The sequence below is a fragment of the Motacilla alba genome, chromosome 14 (assembly GCF_015832195.1).
Source record: "Motacilla alba alba isolate MOTALB_02 chromosome 14, Motacilla_alba_V1.0_pri, whole genome shotgun sequence".
Lineage (NCBI taxonomy): Eukaryota > Metazoa > Chordata > Aves > Passeriformes > Motacillidae > Motacilla > Motacilla alba.
In genome coordinates, this window is record NC_052029.1 from 6,282,660 (window position 1) to 6,299,725 (window position 17,066).

General features: G+C 38.0%; 1 protein-coding gene across 10 annotated transcripts in view; it reads left to right on the forward strand.

Moving 5' to 3' along the window:
• Positions 1–17,066, forward strand: part of CLEC16A (C-type lectin domain containing 16A) — a 57,831-nt gene that overhangs the window by 11,227 nt on the left and 29,538 nt on the right. For all 10 annotated transcript variants that reach the window (XR_005258598.1, XM_038150732.1, XM_038150734.1 and 7 more), the window contains 7 exons: positions 475–649; positions 1,556–1,609; positions 3,986–4,099; positions 8,901–9,129; positions 10,519–10,648; positions 14,745–14,845; positions 15,584–15,706. Coding sequence is in view for 9 of the 10 variants with exons in the window: in XM_038150732.1 (XP_038006660.1) it covers positions 475–649; positions 1,556–1,609; positions 3,986–4,099; positions 8,901–9,129; positions 10,519–10,648; positions 14,745–14,845; positions 15,584–15,706 (926 nt within the window). In the remaining variant the exon portion in view is untranslated. The remainder of the gene's footprint in view (positions 1–474; positions 650–1,555; positions 1,610–3,985; positions 4,100–8,900; positions 9,130–10,518; positions 10,649–14,744; positions 14,846–15,583; positions 15,707–17,066) is intronic.

Here is a 17,066-nt window from a genome sequence, read left to right on the forward strand (position 1 = left end):
TCAGACCTGACATAACAGTGTAATATTGAACTATCAACTACAGAAATACTTTGTTGATTTAGGTTGTTCTTGGTTTGTCTTGACACCCCCACCTTAGAGTGGCAGTGTGTTTCTTGCTTTCCTAAAGTGAAGAGGTAGGTGTTAAATACAACATCTAATTCTTCTTTCATTTTTGGAAAAAAATCTTCTCATTTTTGTAGTTGGCTTGTGAGAAGACTGGCAATGGAAGCAAAGCTTTATAAAAACAGGTCTTGTGAAAACTTGGGGCAAAAACTTGATGTGTGCATCCTGAAGGAAATACAGGCAACTGTTTAACAGTTGCATTAGTTGACTTCTCTGAAACATCTGCTTTGGGCAGTCTACCTGAGCCAGGTGATCTTGGCAGGGATGCACATTAATTTTTTCCCCTAATTTTTTTCCCTGATTTTTCACAATTGATCAGGTATAATTTTTTATTTTCTGCTCTCTTTTCAGGCACAGAAATAGGGGCAAACTGAGTGACCTGGTAGCAGAACATCTTGATCATTTGCATTACCTTAATGATATCCTTATCATTAACTGTGAATTTTTAAATGATGTGCTCACAGACCACCTTCTTAATAGGCTCTTCCTTCCCCTCTACGTGTATTCATTAGTAAATCAAGACAAGGTAAGCTAATACCTGCAAACAATTAATTCTCCAAGGTGCTGCTTGCTTTCAGTGTGCAAAGTGATTTGGGCAGTAGGTATTTGATGTGTGGTTTACATGAAACAGCTTAAATAAGGTGGTTGTAGAGGAAATAGCCTGAAATGGCATTCAAGAGCACACCAAAGAAAAGCTGTTTTGGGTGACATGATGGTAGCGGAGGGAAAGAAGAACTGCAAAGTTGGAACAGGGTTTAAATTTCTGTGACACTGGGAGATGCGTGATTTCCTTTTCTGATAAGCTAACTTGTCTTCTGGCAGAAGCAGAAAAAGTAAATTTGCCATGATCTAAAAATCTATCCATGTAGAAAATACAGATGTCTGGGTTTGATACTCATTTCTTCTATTTGTAAAGAAGCTGTTTTAATGTGATGTAGCTGAATTTATTTTTAAAGCATAGCCTTTAAATTAAGTGGTGGTTTCACTAAAACTGGTTTTTAGTGAAATAGAAACTAATTTTTTAACCCTGCACAGGTTCCTACATTCATTTGTCTGTTGTGAGTAATATTTCATGCTATCTGAATAGCTAATTAGGAGTCTTTAATGAATGTTAACTGAGAAGAATTTTTAAACTAATAGTAGCATGGTGAAAACCAATGTACTTCTCAAATGCTCACCTGTTTAAGTTACTGAAGTGACCAAGAGAGACAGTAATTGCAATTTTTTAACCATGGAAGAGTGAGGGATATGCGTATTCGGACAGTCTCCATTTCAAATAGTTTACAAGTAGTGAATGTTAAAGATAAAAAGCTTGATGCTTTCTGAATATTTTGTAGCAGAATGTGGAACAATACAAGTTTCATTTTAAATAAAACAGTAAGCCATATGAATTCTTTGTATAAATAAACATTTTTCATAACTTTTTCTGTAGGGTGGAGAGCGTCCAAAAATAAGTCTGCAGGTTTCTCTCTATCTTCTTTCTCAAGTAAGTATTTTAAGTATTTGTCCTGTTTCAGAACAAATTTTGCAGTACTCTTGTGATTATAAAACAGTGTCTTTTCATCATTCTTGCAAAACCGTAAAAGAAAATTCATTAAAACCTTAGAGAGAATTAGAATTCTAACCTTTCGGTTTTCATTAAGAAAAAGAAAGTAAAACATTTTTGGCAGACAGTTTGAGTTCATGTCATTTTTCTGTGGATCCCATTGCCCAGGGTAACCTTTAGAGCATTTCAAATTGCGTACACGCCCTGACAAATAAAGTATGATAGACATGCAACATGCTGGGTTGGAACTGGTACAATGGCAGAGGAAATTTATCTGGATGCTGTATTGCATTTTGAATCTGCTTAAGCTATGGAAAATCTCAGGTTTGAATTTTCCTCTTTGAAAACCCAAACCCCAAAAACCACCACTACCAAAATCTCACTTTCTCACAATTCACAATATGAATTTCATTATGCCTATAGCTTACATCTGTAATTAAGTATGTATTTCTTACTCATATCAGTTCCACCTTAAAAGTTCTACAGTAGATTTTTTTGTTTTGTAGAGAAAATTTATCTGTTGTCCCTGTAGTCTTCAGTGCATTTCTGTGAAACTGATTTTCTTAAATTAAATTGTCTGATGAAAATAGTTTTGACTTGTGTTCATAGAATTTATACTTCTTTTTTTTTTTTTTGATCTTAGAATTTTTCAATACTCATTTTATTGTGATCTGGCCCATAATTTCATCTTTTTGCTAGAAGTAGGGCATGTGGGTTTTTTTCCTAGGAAAATATAATGTGATGCTCCTTAATTTAAACCTAAAATATTGTGGTGGTGTGAGAGTTATTTACCACAGATTAAACTGTGGGAGCAGCAGCTTCTTGTAACCAAAGGGATCTGCATCATACAGTTGTGTAAGGTGACTTCTTTTAAAGTCTTTGCTTTCAGTGGAAGTGTTGATAAGGTATCACTTCAGGATTTGTATCTATGTTCTTCATTCTCTTTAAAGAAGAAAATGGAAGTAGTCATAAAGAACTGAGAACAAATTTTGTGTATCAGAATGGGATGTGATATAGAAAATGAAGTGCCTGTTGCTGTGACTGGCAGAAAAACATCTTCTCCCACCTCTTTTAACCTGGAGTTTGTCTGTGGTGGGGTAGGATCTGCCAAACCTTGCTGACTGTTTCTGTTCCTGACACCAGGCATATGCTCTAGGCACTACTCTTATATTAGACACAAGTGCTTGAGACTCATGCCAGCACCTGAAAATGCACTGCTGGGATTTCTCTGCCACTCAGACAAAGGGAACATGTGCTGTTCTTGCACCAGAACAGGCCTGTGGACAGTCAAGCAACGCTTGCTGAATTGGCAGAAGCTCGAGTGATTTGGAGGTTGTTCAAAGCACTTTTGAAGTGTGTTGTGACTTCAAACTTTATTGTAGATCACCACTGCATGCTAATAATCACTTCCCTTTTGGAGGTCTGGAATGCTTCTGACTTTAATCAGAAAACCTGTGGAGAACATTTAGCTAAATATTTTCACAGCAGTGATTAGGTTTAATGACTTAAGAATTATTTGAGAATTTTACAGCTAGAATCACTGATAAGGGATCCAGCCTTAATATTCCTTTGAAGAGAGTGGATATTAGGTGACAGAAGGCTATTGCAGCTGGACCTGAGCTGGTTCTGTCCAGGAGCCAGTTGTTTGCTGGCCCAGACTTGTAAGCTTTGGCTCAAAACAGAGTAGTCAGTGTGAACACAGAACTCTGGTAAAGCACCAAAGCACTTGTGATCAAATGCTCCAGGCATTATGGTCCTTACTCCTGTGTTCTGTAGCCATTGTGTAGCTGACACTGATTTGCTGCAATTTCAGAGCCAGAAAAGCTGCTTCTGATCCATCTCAGCCTAGTGCATGGCCTTTAGTCATGAATCACTGCACAGTGATTGTGTGCACAGCACTTTCTGGAGTCTGGCCAGTTGTTGGCACACAGGAAGCTCTGGGGATGCTGTGCACCATAATTAGTTTGTTGTTTCTAAAAAAAATAAATATCTGGAATGGTTTTAATGAGTTCCTTGCTAGAATATCACACAACTTTCCTTTCAAAGGTGTTGAAGAGAGAGAATTTGCACTTCTCAGCAGGAGGAAAGAATATGAAGAATTAGTAAAACTAGGTAGCTTCAAAGGTAGAGAAAGGTCAGATACCCTTGTCTCCTTTGTTTTAAAATTGATTTAATGAGCTCCCTGTTACCAGTTGTACTTATATGTAAACTAAAGATAGCACGTAACAAGGTCAAAAGTGTGTTCAGCGAGTGAAATTGTGAAACTATGTATTCTATAAATGTGTCTGATGCTTTTTTCTGCTCTTCTTTCAATAGGTTTTTCTGATTATACATTATGCTCCTTTGGTGAACTCCTTGGCTGAGGTTATACTCAATGGGGACCTCTCAGTGTTTTCTTCTAAGGTTGAGCAAGATATACAGAAAAACTCAGTAAGTGGCCAACTGTCCGTAATTTTTGTTTTTAAGGCAAAGAAAATTTTTGAAAAATAAAAGCAGGTATCTGGAAACTGGTAAGCCAAGGTGTTTATGTTTAGGAGATGAGAGTAGCACCAGACTTTTTGTTGTTGAACCATCATTTTGATGGGACGCTTCTGTAATCCGGTCTTCTGTGTTCAGTTTTTATCTTCCCTTTGGTAGTGAAATAAAAATGATTCAGCACAATTTTCCTGTGAAATTTCCTTGTGCAACTTGTAGTAGAAATGAGAGACCTAAAAAAATACTGGGCTTAGGATTTTCATCTGAATATTCCAGTGTTTTAGCAGTAAAACTGATCATCTCTGGAAGTTGTGCATCAGTGAGCATGTGAGAAGAGAGACCAGCCACAGAGAGAGAGGAGAGTGTTACTCTGCCATTGGCCTTCTACCTTCACATTTAACCATGGGTAGATGTTGCTGGATGCTGATACTGTTGTTACTGGTTTTCTAGGTGTCATGTTTTTAATATTTTCCCTTTTGTTGTGGCTTTCACAGTTTGTGTAATGCTTGTTACCTTTTAGAGGCCTATTTTGGAGATGGTAACAGTAGGGGGGCATGACCTTACTGTAACAGGCTTCTGACTGTAGTTCTGTCCAAAAATTGAATATGTCCCCTACTGGCTGACTGGTCAGCAGTTGCTGACTGAATGTTCAATTTATAACAAGCACTAGATTGCTTCTTACTCACCTCCTTCCTAGCAGTGGCTCTATCTCTGGGAGTTTCAAGGAGGGAGATATGTTTCAACTCCTCCAAGGTACGTCAACTTTTCCGCATTTCTTCCCACAGGCCATTGGACACTGTGTGGACTGATCTTAGTGGTAGCTTTTGGGTTCTGGTGTTTTGTTCTGTTGACCTTGACATTTAGAATCTAACCTTTTTTAGAAAAGACTATGGTAGAATGATAGAGTTGACTGATTGCTTTAAGATAAAGCAATCTCTTACTTATGTTAGGAAATGTCTGACATTCTGCTAACTGCATACTGAATGTTGTGTGTTACTTGTGCAGAAGAAGCTTTGTTGGTAGGAAATTTGTGGCAAGAGGGTGGAGTACCAGTTGTTACAGAAGTGAGATTTTCTTTTCCTGTCATGGTTACTGTACTGAGTTACAAAATACCTATAGCATGTGTTTGTGTGCTTGCACTTATGTTAGGAATATTAGGGCTTTCCTATAGACTGCTGTTCATCTCTTAATTTTGTAATACTATTTAGGTTGCTGCTCCTTACTGGCCTTAAAGATGTGTCCTCTTAACATGTAGGCTGAGGGTTCTGCTGTACCTGAACAGGTACTAAATAGGAGGGAGACTGGCCTTCTGCAGTAGACCCTTAGAGAAGCTGCCGGAGGTGGAGCTGTGTTCCAGGAAGTGCAGAGCAGTGGACAAAGGGAAAACTTCTATGGGAGAAACCTTAATTTTTAGTAACTTCAACCATATTGTTCAGTGAGACCGTGGAGGGGAAAGCCTAGGCTGCCAGAAGCCCGCTGGTGGAGGTTGGTTATGTGCAGAAGGAGTGGGGTGCAATGTCCAGCAGAAGAGCTCCATGGCTTCCAGGAGGGGAGCCACAGAGGGAGCTGCTCTGCAGGTTTGTGTGGGAACTGCTGCAGGCTTTGCTTGGGCTTCCCTGCTGATACACAGCTCAGTGCAGGGAGGCTCAGGTCAGCTCTACAAATGAAGGCACATCAGGATCCTTGCAGGGTTAGTGCTGTGGTATTTTCTGTTGCAAAGAAGTTGCAAACTTCTGTTGAATACTGAAAGCTACTTCAGAAGTCAGTTTAGAATTGTTAAAAAGAAGTGATGAGCAAATTTTAAAATTTATTTTTAGTCTGAACGTAGAAATATTTTTTTCTTAAATCAGACCGAAATTTATCATTTATTACTTCCTTTGTGTTCTAATTTGTCATGATAACTGTTCTGATACTGTCCTAAGCTTGTTGTTGTGGGCATATCTGTGTATTGTGGTGAACTGCAGCATTTCTATACCCTCGCTCTGTACCTATCGCTGCTCATCTGTTGTAACTGAGATGTCTTGATATGTTTAAGTTGAAATGTAACTGTCAGTTTCTAACTAGCACATAGTTTCTAAACCCAGAAGTAAGTAGAACCTCATATCTATATTCATCTTTCTAATAAGGTAAATTAAAGTAGAATGAGAAATGGAGTAAGGACTGAGTTTACTAGATGCAGAGTCCTCTTGCTGGGACACTGAGTAAAGAACACTTCACAAAAACAAAAACTGAGACGCATCACAGTTGCTGTGTATAAATGCAAAATACCCTGAGTTATTTAGGGCAAAGAGCAGTGGTGGTTCTCACAAGAGGGGCAAGTGATACTGTTTACTGTAAATCAATTTATGGAAAAAATGACCAGCAGTTGTAATTGCTGATATCTTATGAATTGGCAATAACCTACCCATGGAGATCTGCTGAACATCACCGGGCAGTAGGGATTGCCCAGGCTCCATTGAACAAGTTCTTCACATCATTCTGTATTTTTCCATGTATTTCTGGTTTTGGGCATCATCAGAAGAAATACAAACCCTCATGTCACAATGAGAGCTGAATATGTATAGGCAGCAGAATGTATTTAAACTTGTCAGATATCACACTAAGGTTTACCTTACTTCCTGTGAGATCTGTTTTCCTGCATCATTCAGATGTGGGCCAGTTCTACCTAGTGCCTGTTTCTTCTTTAACCTACTTTCTCCTTCCCGTAAAAGGTGTTACTGGTAGTGCTTTATTTTACCATCACACATTGCACAAGATAAACCATTATTGAAAATGTGGTTGAAAGACATTTTAAAGATATAAACTAGCAGTACCTCAACCTGTATAATCAACTTATAAACCAAATGCTATCTAAAATAATTTCAAGTCTGATTTTAGAATATTTTAATGATATAGCCTTGTTGCCTTTAGCAGAACAGAATATTTGTGTAGGGTTTTTTCTACAGCATTCCTTCTTGGAGCAGACTATGGCTCAGTGTTTACAAGCACATCACTGTCTACTGGTGTCTTGTGGTACTTTGCTCTTGTGACTGACAGCATATGAGGGATGCAAAGATGTTAAGTACATGCTTTCTCTATAAAGAAGTAGCTACAAGATTCTAGGAAGCAATGCAGAAGTAAGAAGTGAATGCAGAAAGGGGAAAATGCGTTATGCAACTTGCATGCTACTTTACTGTTTTTCCCCTAAATAATAGGACTTAAGGTGCTCTTCCCTTTTCTTAAGACTTTTCTGGCCAGAAGCCATCAATAAGGGTAACCTGGTCATTTTATAACCTTCCTGTGCTGAAGTTGGATTGCACAAAAAATGCATCCAAGAGGTTATCAGGGGCTATAAGTGTAGTAAATTTTGTATTATGGGGACTTTTTGGTATTGTAAAATAGTCTTCCCACTATGGGGTTTGTTTCAGTGCCACGTGTAAATTCACTTATGCAATATTCCTATAAAGCTTTTGTAAAATATCAGAAGATTCAGAGAATCATTTTGGCCTTTTAACTTGTAGACAGCTTCCTCCCTGATATTTTCCTAATCTCTTATGTGTAGATGTTCTAACTAGGTGAAGGGGAGGATTTTTTCAAACTTTTCCCCCAAAGTTTCTTTGATGCAGTCATCTTGAGTGCTTATTGTACTGAGTCACCTAAGGCAAAGGATGTAATCAGTTTGGTATTTACTCTAGTTTTACTTCTTTCTCTTGCTTGCCCTTAAAGTTTTAACCCTTTAGGCAGTGTGAGCTGAATCTGTTTGAGGTTTTGAGCTCTGGAAGGTAATGGGGTTTCTGTAACTGTCTTGTTTAGTGCAAACCTGGCAGAAAGTTCCAAACCATGTGTTTCACTTCTCAGTAACAAAGATTTGGCTGATTAGTGCTTATTTTGTACTCTGGTGATCAGCTGGCAGGCCAAGGGGAGCTCAAACAGCACAGCTGAGAAACAAGCTGCAGAATTGTTAAAAACCAAATTTGTTACTCTTTCTATTTGCAGAGCTTCTTGTAGTATCTTGGTCACTTTCTATAAGAATCCATTGTTCTGTGTTAGGATGACACATTATTGGAAATACTTCATTTCTTCTGGGAGAAATTTGTTATCTAAATTTATTTTCTTGTTCTATAAATTAATACTTAGGAAGATGAGGTATTGCTTTGCCATCTTATCCTGTGATAACTTTGTGTAAAACACAAGTAACTTAAGTCTAGTAAATGAAGTTGTGTTTTCCAGATTTGATAAGTCAATGTCTGGAGGCCCAAAGAAGGTTAATGACTGTCCTTTGTTCCCTAGTTGATACAGGAATTAATTTGATGATGAGGGAAGCATAAGACTCCAAAAAAACCAACCAACCCAAAATCTCACAGCGTAGAGCATTGGATTTTGTCCTTGCTGCTTTAAAAAGTCCTTGCACCTTTAAAAGGGGTGTAGTTCATATTCATATGCTGCTGTCAACACATGAAGGATTTTTACAAAAGGTGTCTGAATTTTATATGTAATATGTCTCACACCTTCAGTTTAAAGCTTGTGGTGATGAAATAGATAGTTCTGCATTGCCTTGTCTCAGGAAGGCCTACTTTTTAATGATCAGTCTTTGGGGTATCTTACTTTGGGGATAGTTGTGCTACTGATGATTTGGTGTTAATTTTTTGTATTTTAAAATGGATTTGAGATTTGTGGATAGTGTGCTGATTTACATTTTGTATGAACTGAAGTTTCTTTATCAATTACAGTTAAAAATGCTGTGCTGTAACTCAGTGTACGCTCTTCAAATTTACAGGCAAAGTCAAGTATCAGATGTTTCATAAAACCCACAGAAACACTTGAGAGGTCTCTTGAAATTAACAAACAGAAAGGGAAGAAGAGGATGCAGAAAAGACCCAACTATAAAAATGTTGGTGAGGAAGATGAAGAGGAGAGAGGATCTGAAGATAACCAAGATGACCTTGATAAAAGTAAAGGTTCAGAAGCAAGTTCAAAGGGTGTAAGAACAAGCACTGAAAATGAAGGTGAGTATCCCAACAAGAAAACGGTGCTTACAATTTTAAACTTAAACTTTTGTTTACTGATGAACCTGGTTGTGATTAGTTACATGACTCGTTCTCTTGCTGCACGAGGTAATCATGGGACTGTGACATTTGTTTAAGGCTTTGGCTGGATTTTTTTCTCCTGTTAAATCAAGCTGTGAGAACATGTACGTCTAATCTCATTAAAAGCTATGAAAGTGTGTTCATATCTGCCTGTAGGTGTTGGCCCTTATCACAATGCATGCCTCGCACCTCAGTGTTCATGGCTGCGGGCTCTTGATGAGCAAGCTTGACAGCTTTGTAACAAGCTTGTCCTTTTGTGGTAAGGGAGAGCTGTAGCCACTTCACCTTTTCAAGATAATCAGCAGTATTTTATGTATGTTTGAATGATAAAATTTAACCGGTGTGCTAGAAGTGACAGTACATGATGGAAAATGATATTAAATAGTTCAAATTTGAAAATATATTGACTCTCAGATTTTTTTTTTACTTGGACTTTTTGTGCATTTTTGTTGTAGCAAAAACCTAAGAACTGCTTTTATAGGATGAGTGGTCTTACAGCATATTATAACTATTTATTTTATGGTTACTAACTTTTAGAAGGATAATAAGTCCTAGTACTTACATGAAACATAAATTGAGAAAAATGTGGCTGGATTGCCTGCAAGCAATTGAAAGAAAGAGTGTTATGCTTTGACAGTCCTGTCCAAACATGACTGAGTTTAGACTTAGGTAAACAGTCTTTTTGAGAAGGCTTTCCTTAAATGGTGTCAAATATCTGATGGTGTATTTTCCACCATGATTTGATGAAAATCTGAAATAATCTACTGTTTAACTGGTGCATTTAGTTGTAATCTTTGTCCAAATTCCTAAGGAAATGCAAGATTTGTTCTACTGAAACTCAGTAGGTGAGAAGCACTGGGGACCAGGTGTCCTGTTTGCTGCAGTTGTTGAGGCCTGTTTACACCCTCAGTGAAACTTGATGTCCACCCATGCCCCAGTCTCACCAGCTTTTTCACACTTTTTTTTTCAGAAAGAGGTTCTATGGCTTTTCTTCCTGTGGTTTGCGTGGGAAGGGAGCTGACTGTGGCTTATTTGCCAAAATGATATGTATATTTTCTTTACATATTTTATGTATATGTATACATTTTTTATAGTGTTACATTCCTTAAAGAAATGTAAGCCAATTTCTTAGTTTTGCTGGGAAGAAAATTTGCCCACATCTGCTCATTAACCTTTCTGAAGTAATGGTTATACCTCTTGCATATAAATGCATGAGATGCTTTTAATACCAAACAGAAAATGCAGAAGAGCTTGTGATAACCTTGTTGAAAATACCAAATTTTGGTGGCATGTTTTTGGTTTTTGTAGAAATAGAGATGGTAATCATGGAGAGGTGTAAGCTGTCAGAGCTATCTATCTCTGCTGTGACGGAACAGAATACGACAGATGAAGAAAAAAGTGCAGCTGCTTCTGGGAGTGAGATGACAAACTGGAACAGGTATAAAGGAACTGTAAAAGATGTTGCTGAATGTTTCCTTACCTACCCTCCCCTTAAATCTTTTGCTTTTCTTAAAGGGATGTTTCAAATCTGCTTCAAGTTAAAATTACAGGGTTTTTTTCTGGATCACAAGTGAGTGACTCAATACAAAAGTGAGGTGTAGTCTCTCTACTGCTCAGTTTTGGAAATTATCCTGTTCTTTTGTAGTTTGTGCTTTTCTTTAGGCAGTTGTGATGCATTAAGTTGGTAAAGTTAAACTACAGAATATTAACATGACAAAAATAGAGTATAAATCTTTCCATTCTGTAATTTCCTAAACCCCTAAGTTAAGATGGAAGTTTTATTAATTATATTTATAGTTGCATTTGTCCATTTTTGTATGCACCTATAAGGAAAAAACAAGGAAAATTCTTCAGTTCAGGGATGAGTTTGGCAGAATTTTAGTAGCGCTAGTTCTAGGCAAACCTTTGTAACCTTTCTGCTGTTTCCAGGGTCCATTAGTATGTTTTAGGATTATTGGAAACTTCTACTGGAAATACAGTTTATAAGTGTTTCTGGGAGCAGAAATTACCCTGACTTCAAAATTTAAGCTTGGATATAATGAATACCCCTAAAACACCTTCTCACTAGAGATTTTGCATTCCTGTTAATAGAATGTTAAGAAACCAAATGTGCCTGACACAAAAGTAATTGCAAATGTGTCCATTGGAGAAATGAACATGTTTCATAGGATTTAAAATTTATTTTTAAACTTGGGAAATGCTGCCTGGTATTCCCAGAACTTCATTCTGTCTCCATTATAGCTTTGTAGTTTAGATTGCATTCATTAATAAAGATAACATTTAATTTCATTGTAAAAGTGAAATTGAACCTTGACTTGAACTGGCTTTAAAACACACTGTTCTAGATTATTGATAATTTGACTAAAATATGTGCCAAATGGCTTTTAGAAAGAAATTGGCAGTGAGTGCATGGAATACTAAAGGGACTGGGATGCTCGGGTCTTGAAAAGTGCAGAATGCTTGGAGCTGCCAGTGCCTTTGGCAAGTGTCTGCAGTTCAGGCCTCTCTTGATCTGCAGATGTGGTCTCACAGCATTCTGCATCTTTTCTGAAAATAAGCAACATCAAAGAATGTGCAGAGCTAAAAATAGTTTTAAAATAAGGATATACCTTGTATAGGGCAAGCCTGGCCTTTGTTTTATATGTGCTTTTTTTTTAATGTCAGTGGATTAGCTGCTATAGCTTAAGTTGTATTATATTATGCCATGTATAATATTTGAAGCAGCAGCTAAATTTCTCAAGAGACTTGCTTCAGTAGGTGTGGTTTCTGTCCTACTCTGGTTGGAATCACTCATCCTTGTGGGTAAGGCACCATGTGAAAGTGGGAAATGCAGGGCCCTCTATGCCATACTGGAACTGAAGTTTCCACACCTGCAACAGTCATTGATGCTTGTGGTGACCGTGGTTCCTAGTGTGTTGCAGTCTTCAGTTGTGGACATACTCCACAAGAATAAATAATTTCAGGAACATTTCTATGGCATTTGATCTGCTGCTTCTATCAAGACTTTAGTGAAAGACTAGTAAAGGAAGCAAATGCTTACCGAGTTAAGAAATACATTTGAAAATAATTACCATATAGCCTTTACTATGAAAACTGTTTTTTTTTTGTTTAAAACTGTCCAGTAGTTGTTGAAAAATAAATGGAAAACAGCATAGATGGCAGTTAAAAGTCTGCAGCTGTAAAAGCTAAGTCAAGCTTTTCATTTCCCTTAGCCCTTTTCCTACTGTGAAAAACAAAAGGAGAAGCTTAAGTATTTTAGGTGTTATTTTGTTTTGATAGGCCTCACTACTGGAAAGTTTAAGCTTAAAGACATGTTTTAAATTAGCTTCATTTTATGAAATGCTGCACAGCAAAGCTTTTTTCCAAAGCATGTCAAATCCTCATGCTATGTTGTGGCTTCTGTTGCTATTTTCTTAGGCTGAAGTTTTTCTGGGTCTGTTGTGTATTTAGTCTAAATGAGGAACATTGGTGAGGGGGATTCTTGGAAGCTGTTTCAGCCTCAGATTATTGTGGCTTGAGACAGATAATGCCGATAAGATGCTGTGAAGAAGCATCTGGAATGAAAATGGTACCTCTTGCTGCTGTGTAATGATTTTGTTTCAAGTTTCATAATTTCATGAATCTAATTAATTAGTATGTGGGGGAAAACAATGAAAAATGCATTAGGCATCACAGAAATCCTTTAATACTGTGTAATATTGGTGTTAATGGAACAACTACTGATACCTCAGCAGCTTTGACCGGGTAAAACTTTGGCTTTAATGAAATTATATTAAATAGTACTTTTATAGTTTGAGGTTTAGGTTATTTACTGTCTGCTGTTGGTCTGAAAACAAACCAAGTGTTAGCTTGCATTTAAGTATTTTAATATCTTGGTCCTCTTTGTTCTTTAGACCTTGAAGCTGAGCTCATTTTATCGAGTGAAAAGCCCCCCATCTGAGAGTGACACGAGGCTTGTAGGGCTTGGGTAATGCTTAGGGACCACAAAGGCCCTCTTGGCTTGTTTTTAACATTGCTAATTCTTGGTTGTTTTTCCTTGAGTAGTTACATCCTTTTGAGATCTACAGTGTGTGGGTAATTCGACTTAAGCACTCTGAGCAGTGTCGAACTTGGCCAAAGAGGGCCCGCTGCCGGCGGCAGCTCTGGTAGAGGAGCGCTGGAATGCAGGCTCAGAAGTGCACAGATGTGCTGCTGTGGCAGGAGCCGAGCAGGGAGCAGCGTGGGCTGGCTGTTGGTCACCGCCTGGTCCCTGCTGCTTTCAGTAAGAGACACCGCTGTGCTGGCACCTGCCTGGAGCTGCCGGGAACTTCCCGTGCTTTGTTATGCCTTGGGCACTGCGGCTTTCCAGGGAGGGCTCGGTGTGACCAGGAGGGCGCCACAGGTCTGGAGTGGGGATTGAAGTGTCTTGTGTTCTGGTCTCTGACAGCCCTTCTGACCCCCAGGAACCACAGCAGGGAGTTTGTAGTGCCTGCTTCTCATCTGCTAGGCCTGCACACGGCCAAATGTGTTTGCTTCTGGGACTTGGTTCTTTTAGTGTATTTTTTAATGTGATTTAGATAATGTAAGGATATTTTTCCTTTCATTGTTAAAGTATAGTTTAAAAGATAGGAATAGACCCTTTCCACTCAGGCTTCCACACTGTCATCTCCTGATGACTGTGACACTACCCTGACACATCACTTGTTTAGCTGGGCCAGTTGTGAAAATATATTTAGTTTTTGCATGTGCTCTGAACTTGAACTACTGGCTGGATGCAAGCCATCTTAAGACCAGAAGTGAAGCTACCTTGCCATCAGGCCTTTGCTAATATCAGGTTAATCTCAGCTGTATCTGATCTGTCTAAATGCTTTCTGGATTACACTGATTTATGCTCTCTTTCCAACGTACAGGTAAAGAAAAGGTGAAGTTAGCACTGTTTTAACTTCCTGTATATGTGTCATAGGTCACAAGTGTTTAAACTCAGGAAAATGAAGCTTATCTAGAATCCAAAGCTTTTTTTTTCTCTTCGGATATTCCCTCCTAGTTAATTTTTCTTTCCTATAACTGTTGGACAGTAAAACTCTTGTTTTAGAAAAACGTAGCTTCCTCCAAACTTCTGGTAAAAATGATTATTTGTAATAGTGAGAACTTTTCAATTCTGTTTAGCACATGAGTTTTAAAGGAGTCTGTTTTATACAACAGTGATAGCAGTTCCTTAAATTTATTTAGATAGGCATTTAAAGCAATGATTCTGTGTACTTATTAAATGGACTACAAACAACCCAGTAAATGTTTGAACGAGCAGTTCTTGGGAAAGTATTATGTAATGAATCCAGTTAAAACTCAGAATTATTGTCAGTATGTAAATACAAAGCATGGCTGTAATCTGAGTACTCTGCAACAGAACCTCTGTAACAGAGCTCTTTTGTTATAATGCCTGAAAATGTGCATTGCTGTGAATTTGCCTCTTCCATTAGCTACATTTACAATAAGATAGTTACCCATTTTTCTATAGATTTTTTTTTTAACTGTTTGTAAATTGCTCCTTTCCACAGGCCTTTTCTTGATATGGTCTATAATGCACTGGACTGTCCTGAAGATGATTACTATGCCCTCTTTGTGCTCTGTCTTTTGTATGCAATGTCACACAACAAAGGTAAGTGCTGTTACGGAGAGTTAACTGCTAGGCCAGGATTGGAAGACACTGTAAACCTCAATAGAGTTGTCTTCTGTTTCATGGGATTGTTTATTGCTGTTCTTTAGAACGGGACAGGAAGATCCCCACAGTCCATAATTGTGTATTGTTCTAAGAGGTCTCCCAGCAAACCAGCATTTCCTGAGAAATAACTTTGATATTTTAGAGGAATATGTTAAAGAAAGATGGGATTAGTTTCCCTATATAACAAGTCAGTGAAAATTTTATTTGTGTTGGGGAGGATACTAAATAGGGCTACTACAAAATAAAATTCCTATTTAGTTTGAACATATATGAACAGATTACTTAACTACCAAAGCAGAATTTAAAATCAGACTTTGATCTTCTCCCCTTTAGCCATTATGCTCTCCAGATGTGTGGCTTGACTTTGATTTGATTTAGGTGCAAACAAATAATATGAGAATTTCAGAAACAGCCAAATTATTTGCATTTCACCAGCCACTTTGAGGTTTGAGTGTCTTCACCCAGTAGGCCCCATTTAAGGCTGAGAATTTTCAGGGATTCATCACTATGTTTGGTCTTTGTTGTTCCTCGTTTTCCTTGTCATACAAAGTCAAAGCCTAGTTTCCTATTGCTAGTTGCTCTCTTCTGAGAGAACTGCTGTGGTCTATTAAATGCTTGCCTTGGAGCACACTCCTGTTTTCTAATTTGCATCTTTTTCCTTCACCCCTGTGAAAGGACTTGACTCAGTCAAGCTGGAGAGAATTCAACTTCCAGCTCAACATGCTGAAGAGAGAAATTCGTACAATCATGTCCTTGCAGAAGGGCTCATCAGGATAATGAATTATGCTGCACAACCAGGTATTGCTTTTACAGGGTTTGTTTTTCCTTCCAAGGTGAAATTTTTGAAGATGGAGTAAAAGCTCTTTAGCCTCTTGTCTTTGAGGGGAAAGTGACTGTTCAGCATGCTCTTTGATGAGCAGTATGTAGATATGGTTTGTGAAAGACAACTATTGGCTTTTTCTTGGTTGGTGAGGAACCAGAAACTCTGGAATTGTGCCGAGTAGTTGTTTTTATACTCAGAACTACACAAGGGTCTGTTGTCTTAATTCCTACTTTCTGCACTTTTGAATAAACAAAAATTGAGATTTTGAGGGGTTTTACCTTAATGGAGTTCATCCTGAAAATATGATCTGTCTCACCTTTGCTTGTAGAAATAATTTCAATTGAGAAATAATCTTGAAAACTATGATGTCCTTTGCTCATAGTAATCCTTTGTCTGTCAGCTCTAGGTGGTAGCAAATTTTCCCATACTTTTTATCATCTCAGATTGTATTTTCAGTTCTCAACTGTTCTACAGAAAACATGGGGTTTTTCTTCCTTTTTTTTTTTTTTGTGCAATGAGGGTTACAATGTTCCATGACCTATTCCATGAAAATATGATTTTTGTTCAAGCCACACCTCTCCTCCTTGAACTTTCCCCCTTAAAACTTACAATGGGTAGAACTGGATTTCCCCAGAAACCGACACACTATCAAATTTTTGAATGTCTGTAGAATAGAAATCTGTTTGTTTGACTTGCAAAACTGCTCAACAGCAAATTAACTTGTGCTGATGTGTCAGAGATGAAAAACATGTTTATATATGAAGAGTTTGTACCTGCAGCAGCAGGAAGGAGTGCAAATGAGGATATGTATTTATTTAAATAAAGGCATGTCTGGGGAGGGATGTGCTGGGGAAGGATGGAAATGGGTGATTTTTTATTCAGCTTGCTGCATGCTGTGTAGAACATCTCCTTTTCTCTCTTCAAGGGAAAACTGTGCCTTATTAGTGTGCTATACAAAGCTTCCTTTCACCTGGTAACTTCATCCATCCCAAATGTCTGGGATCCTTTTGTAATTTTAGAGTAATTCAACCTGTGCAGCCGATTGATAAAGGCAGCAAAACCAATGTTTGAGCTTACTGTTCAATGGTGTTAATCTTTGCCTTCTTACTGAATGGTTCTGCTTTAAATTTTCCTCTGCTTTAAATTACTCTTCCAGTATTTTCTTTATAGCCATCAGCATAGTAAGGCAGCACCAGCACTCATCCCTGTCTGATGGGGGTGGGACAGAGGAGCAAAGTTTGACAACTGCAGGAAGAGTAGAAACATTTAAGGTCATGGGATGATCACAAGAGCTGTAACTAAACTGCTACTGTTTTGTATGTTGAAATTTTCTTT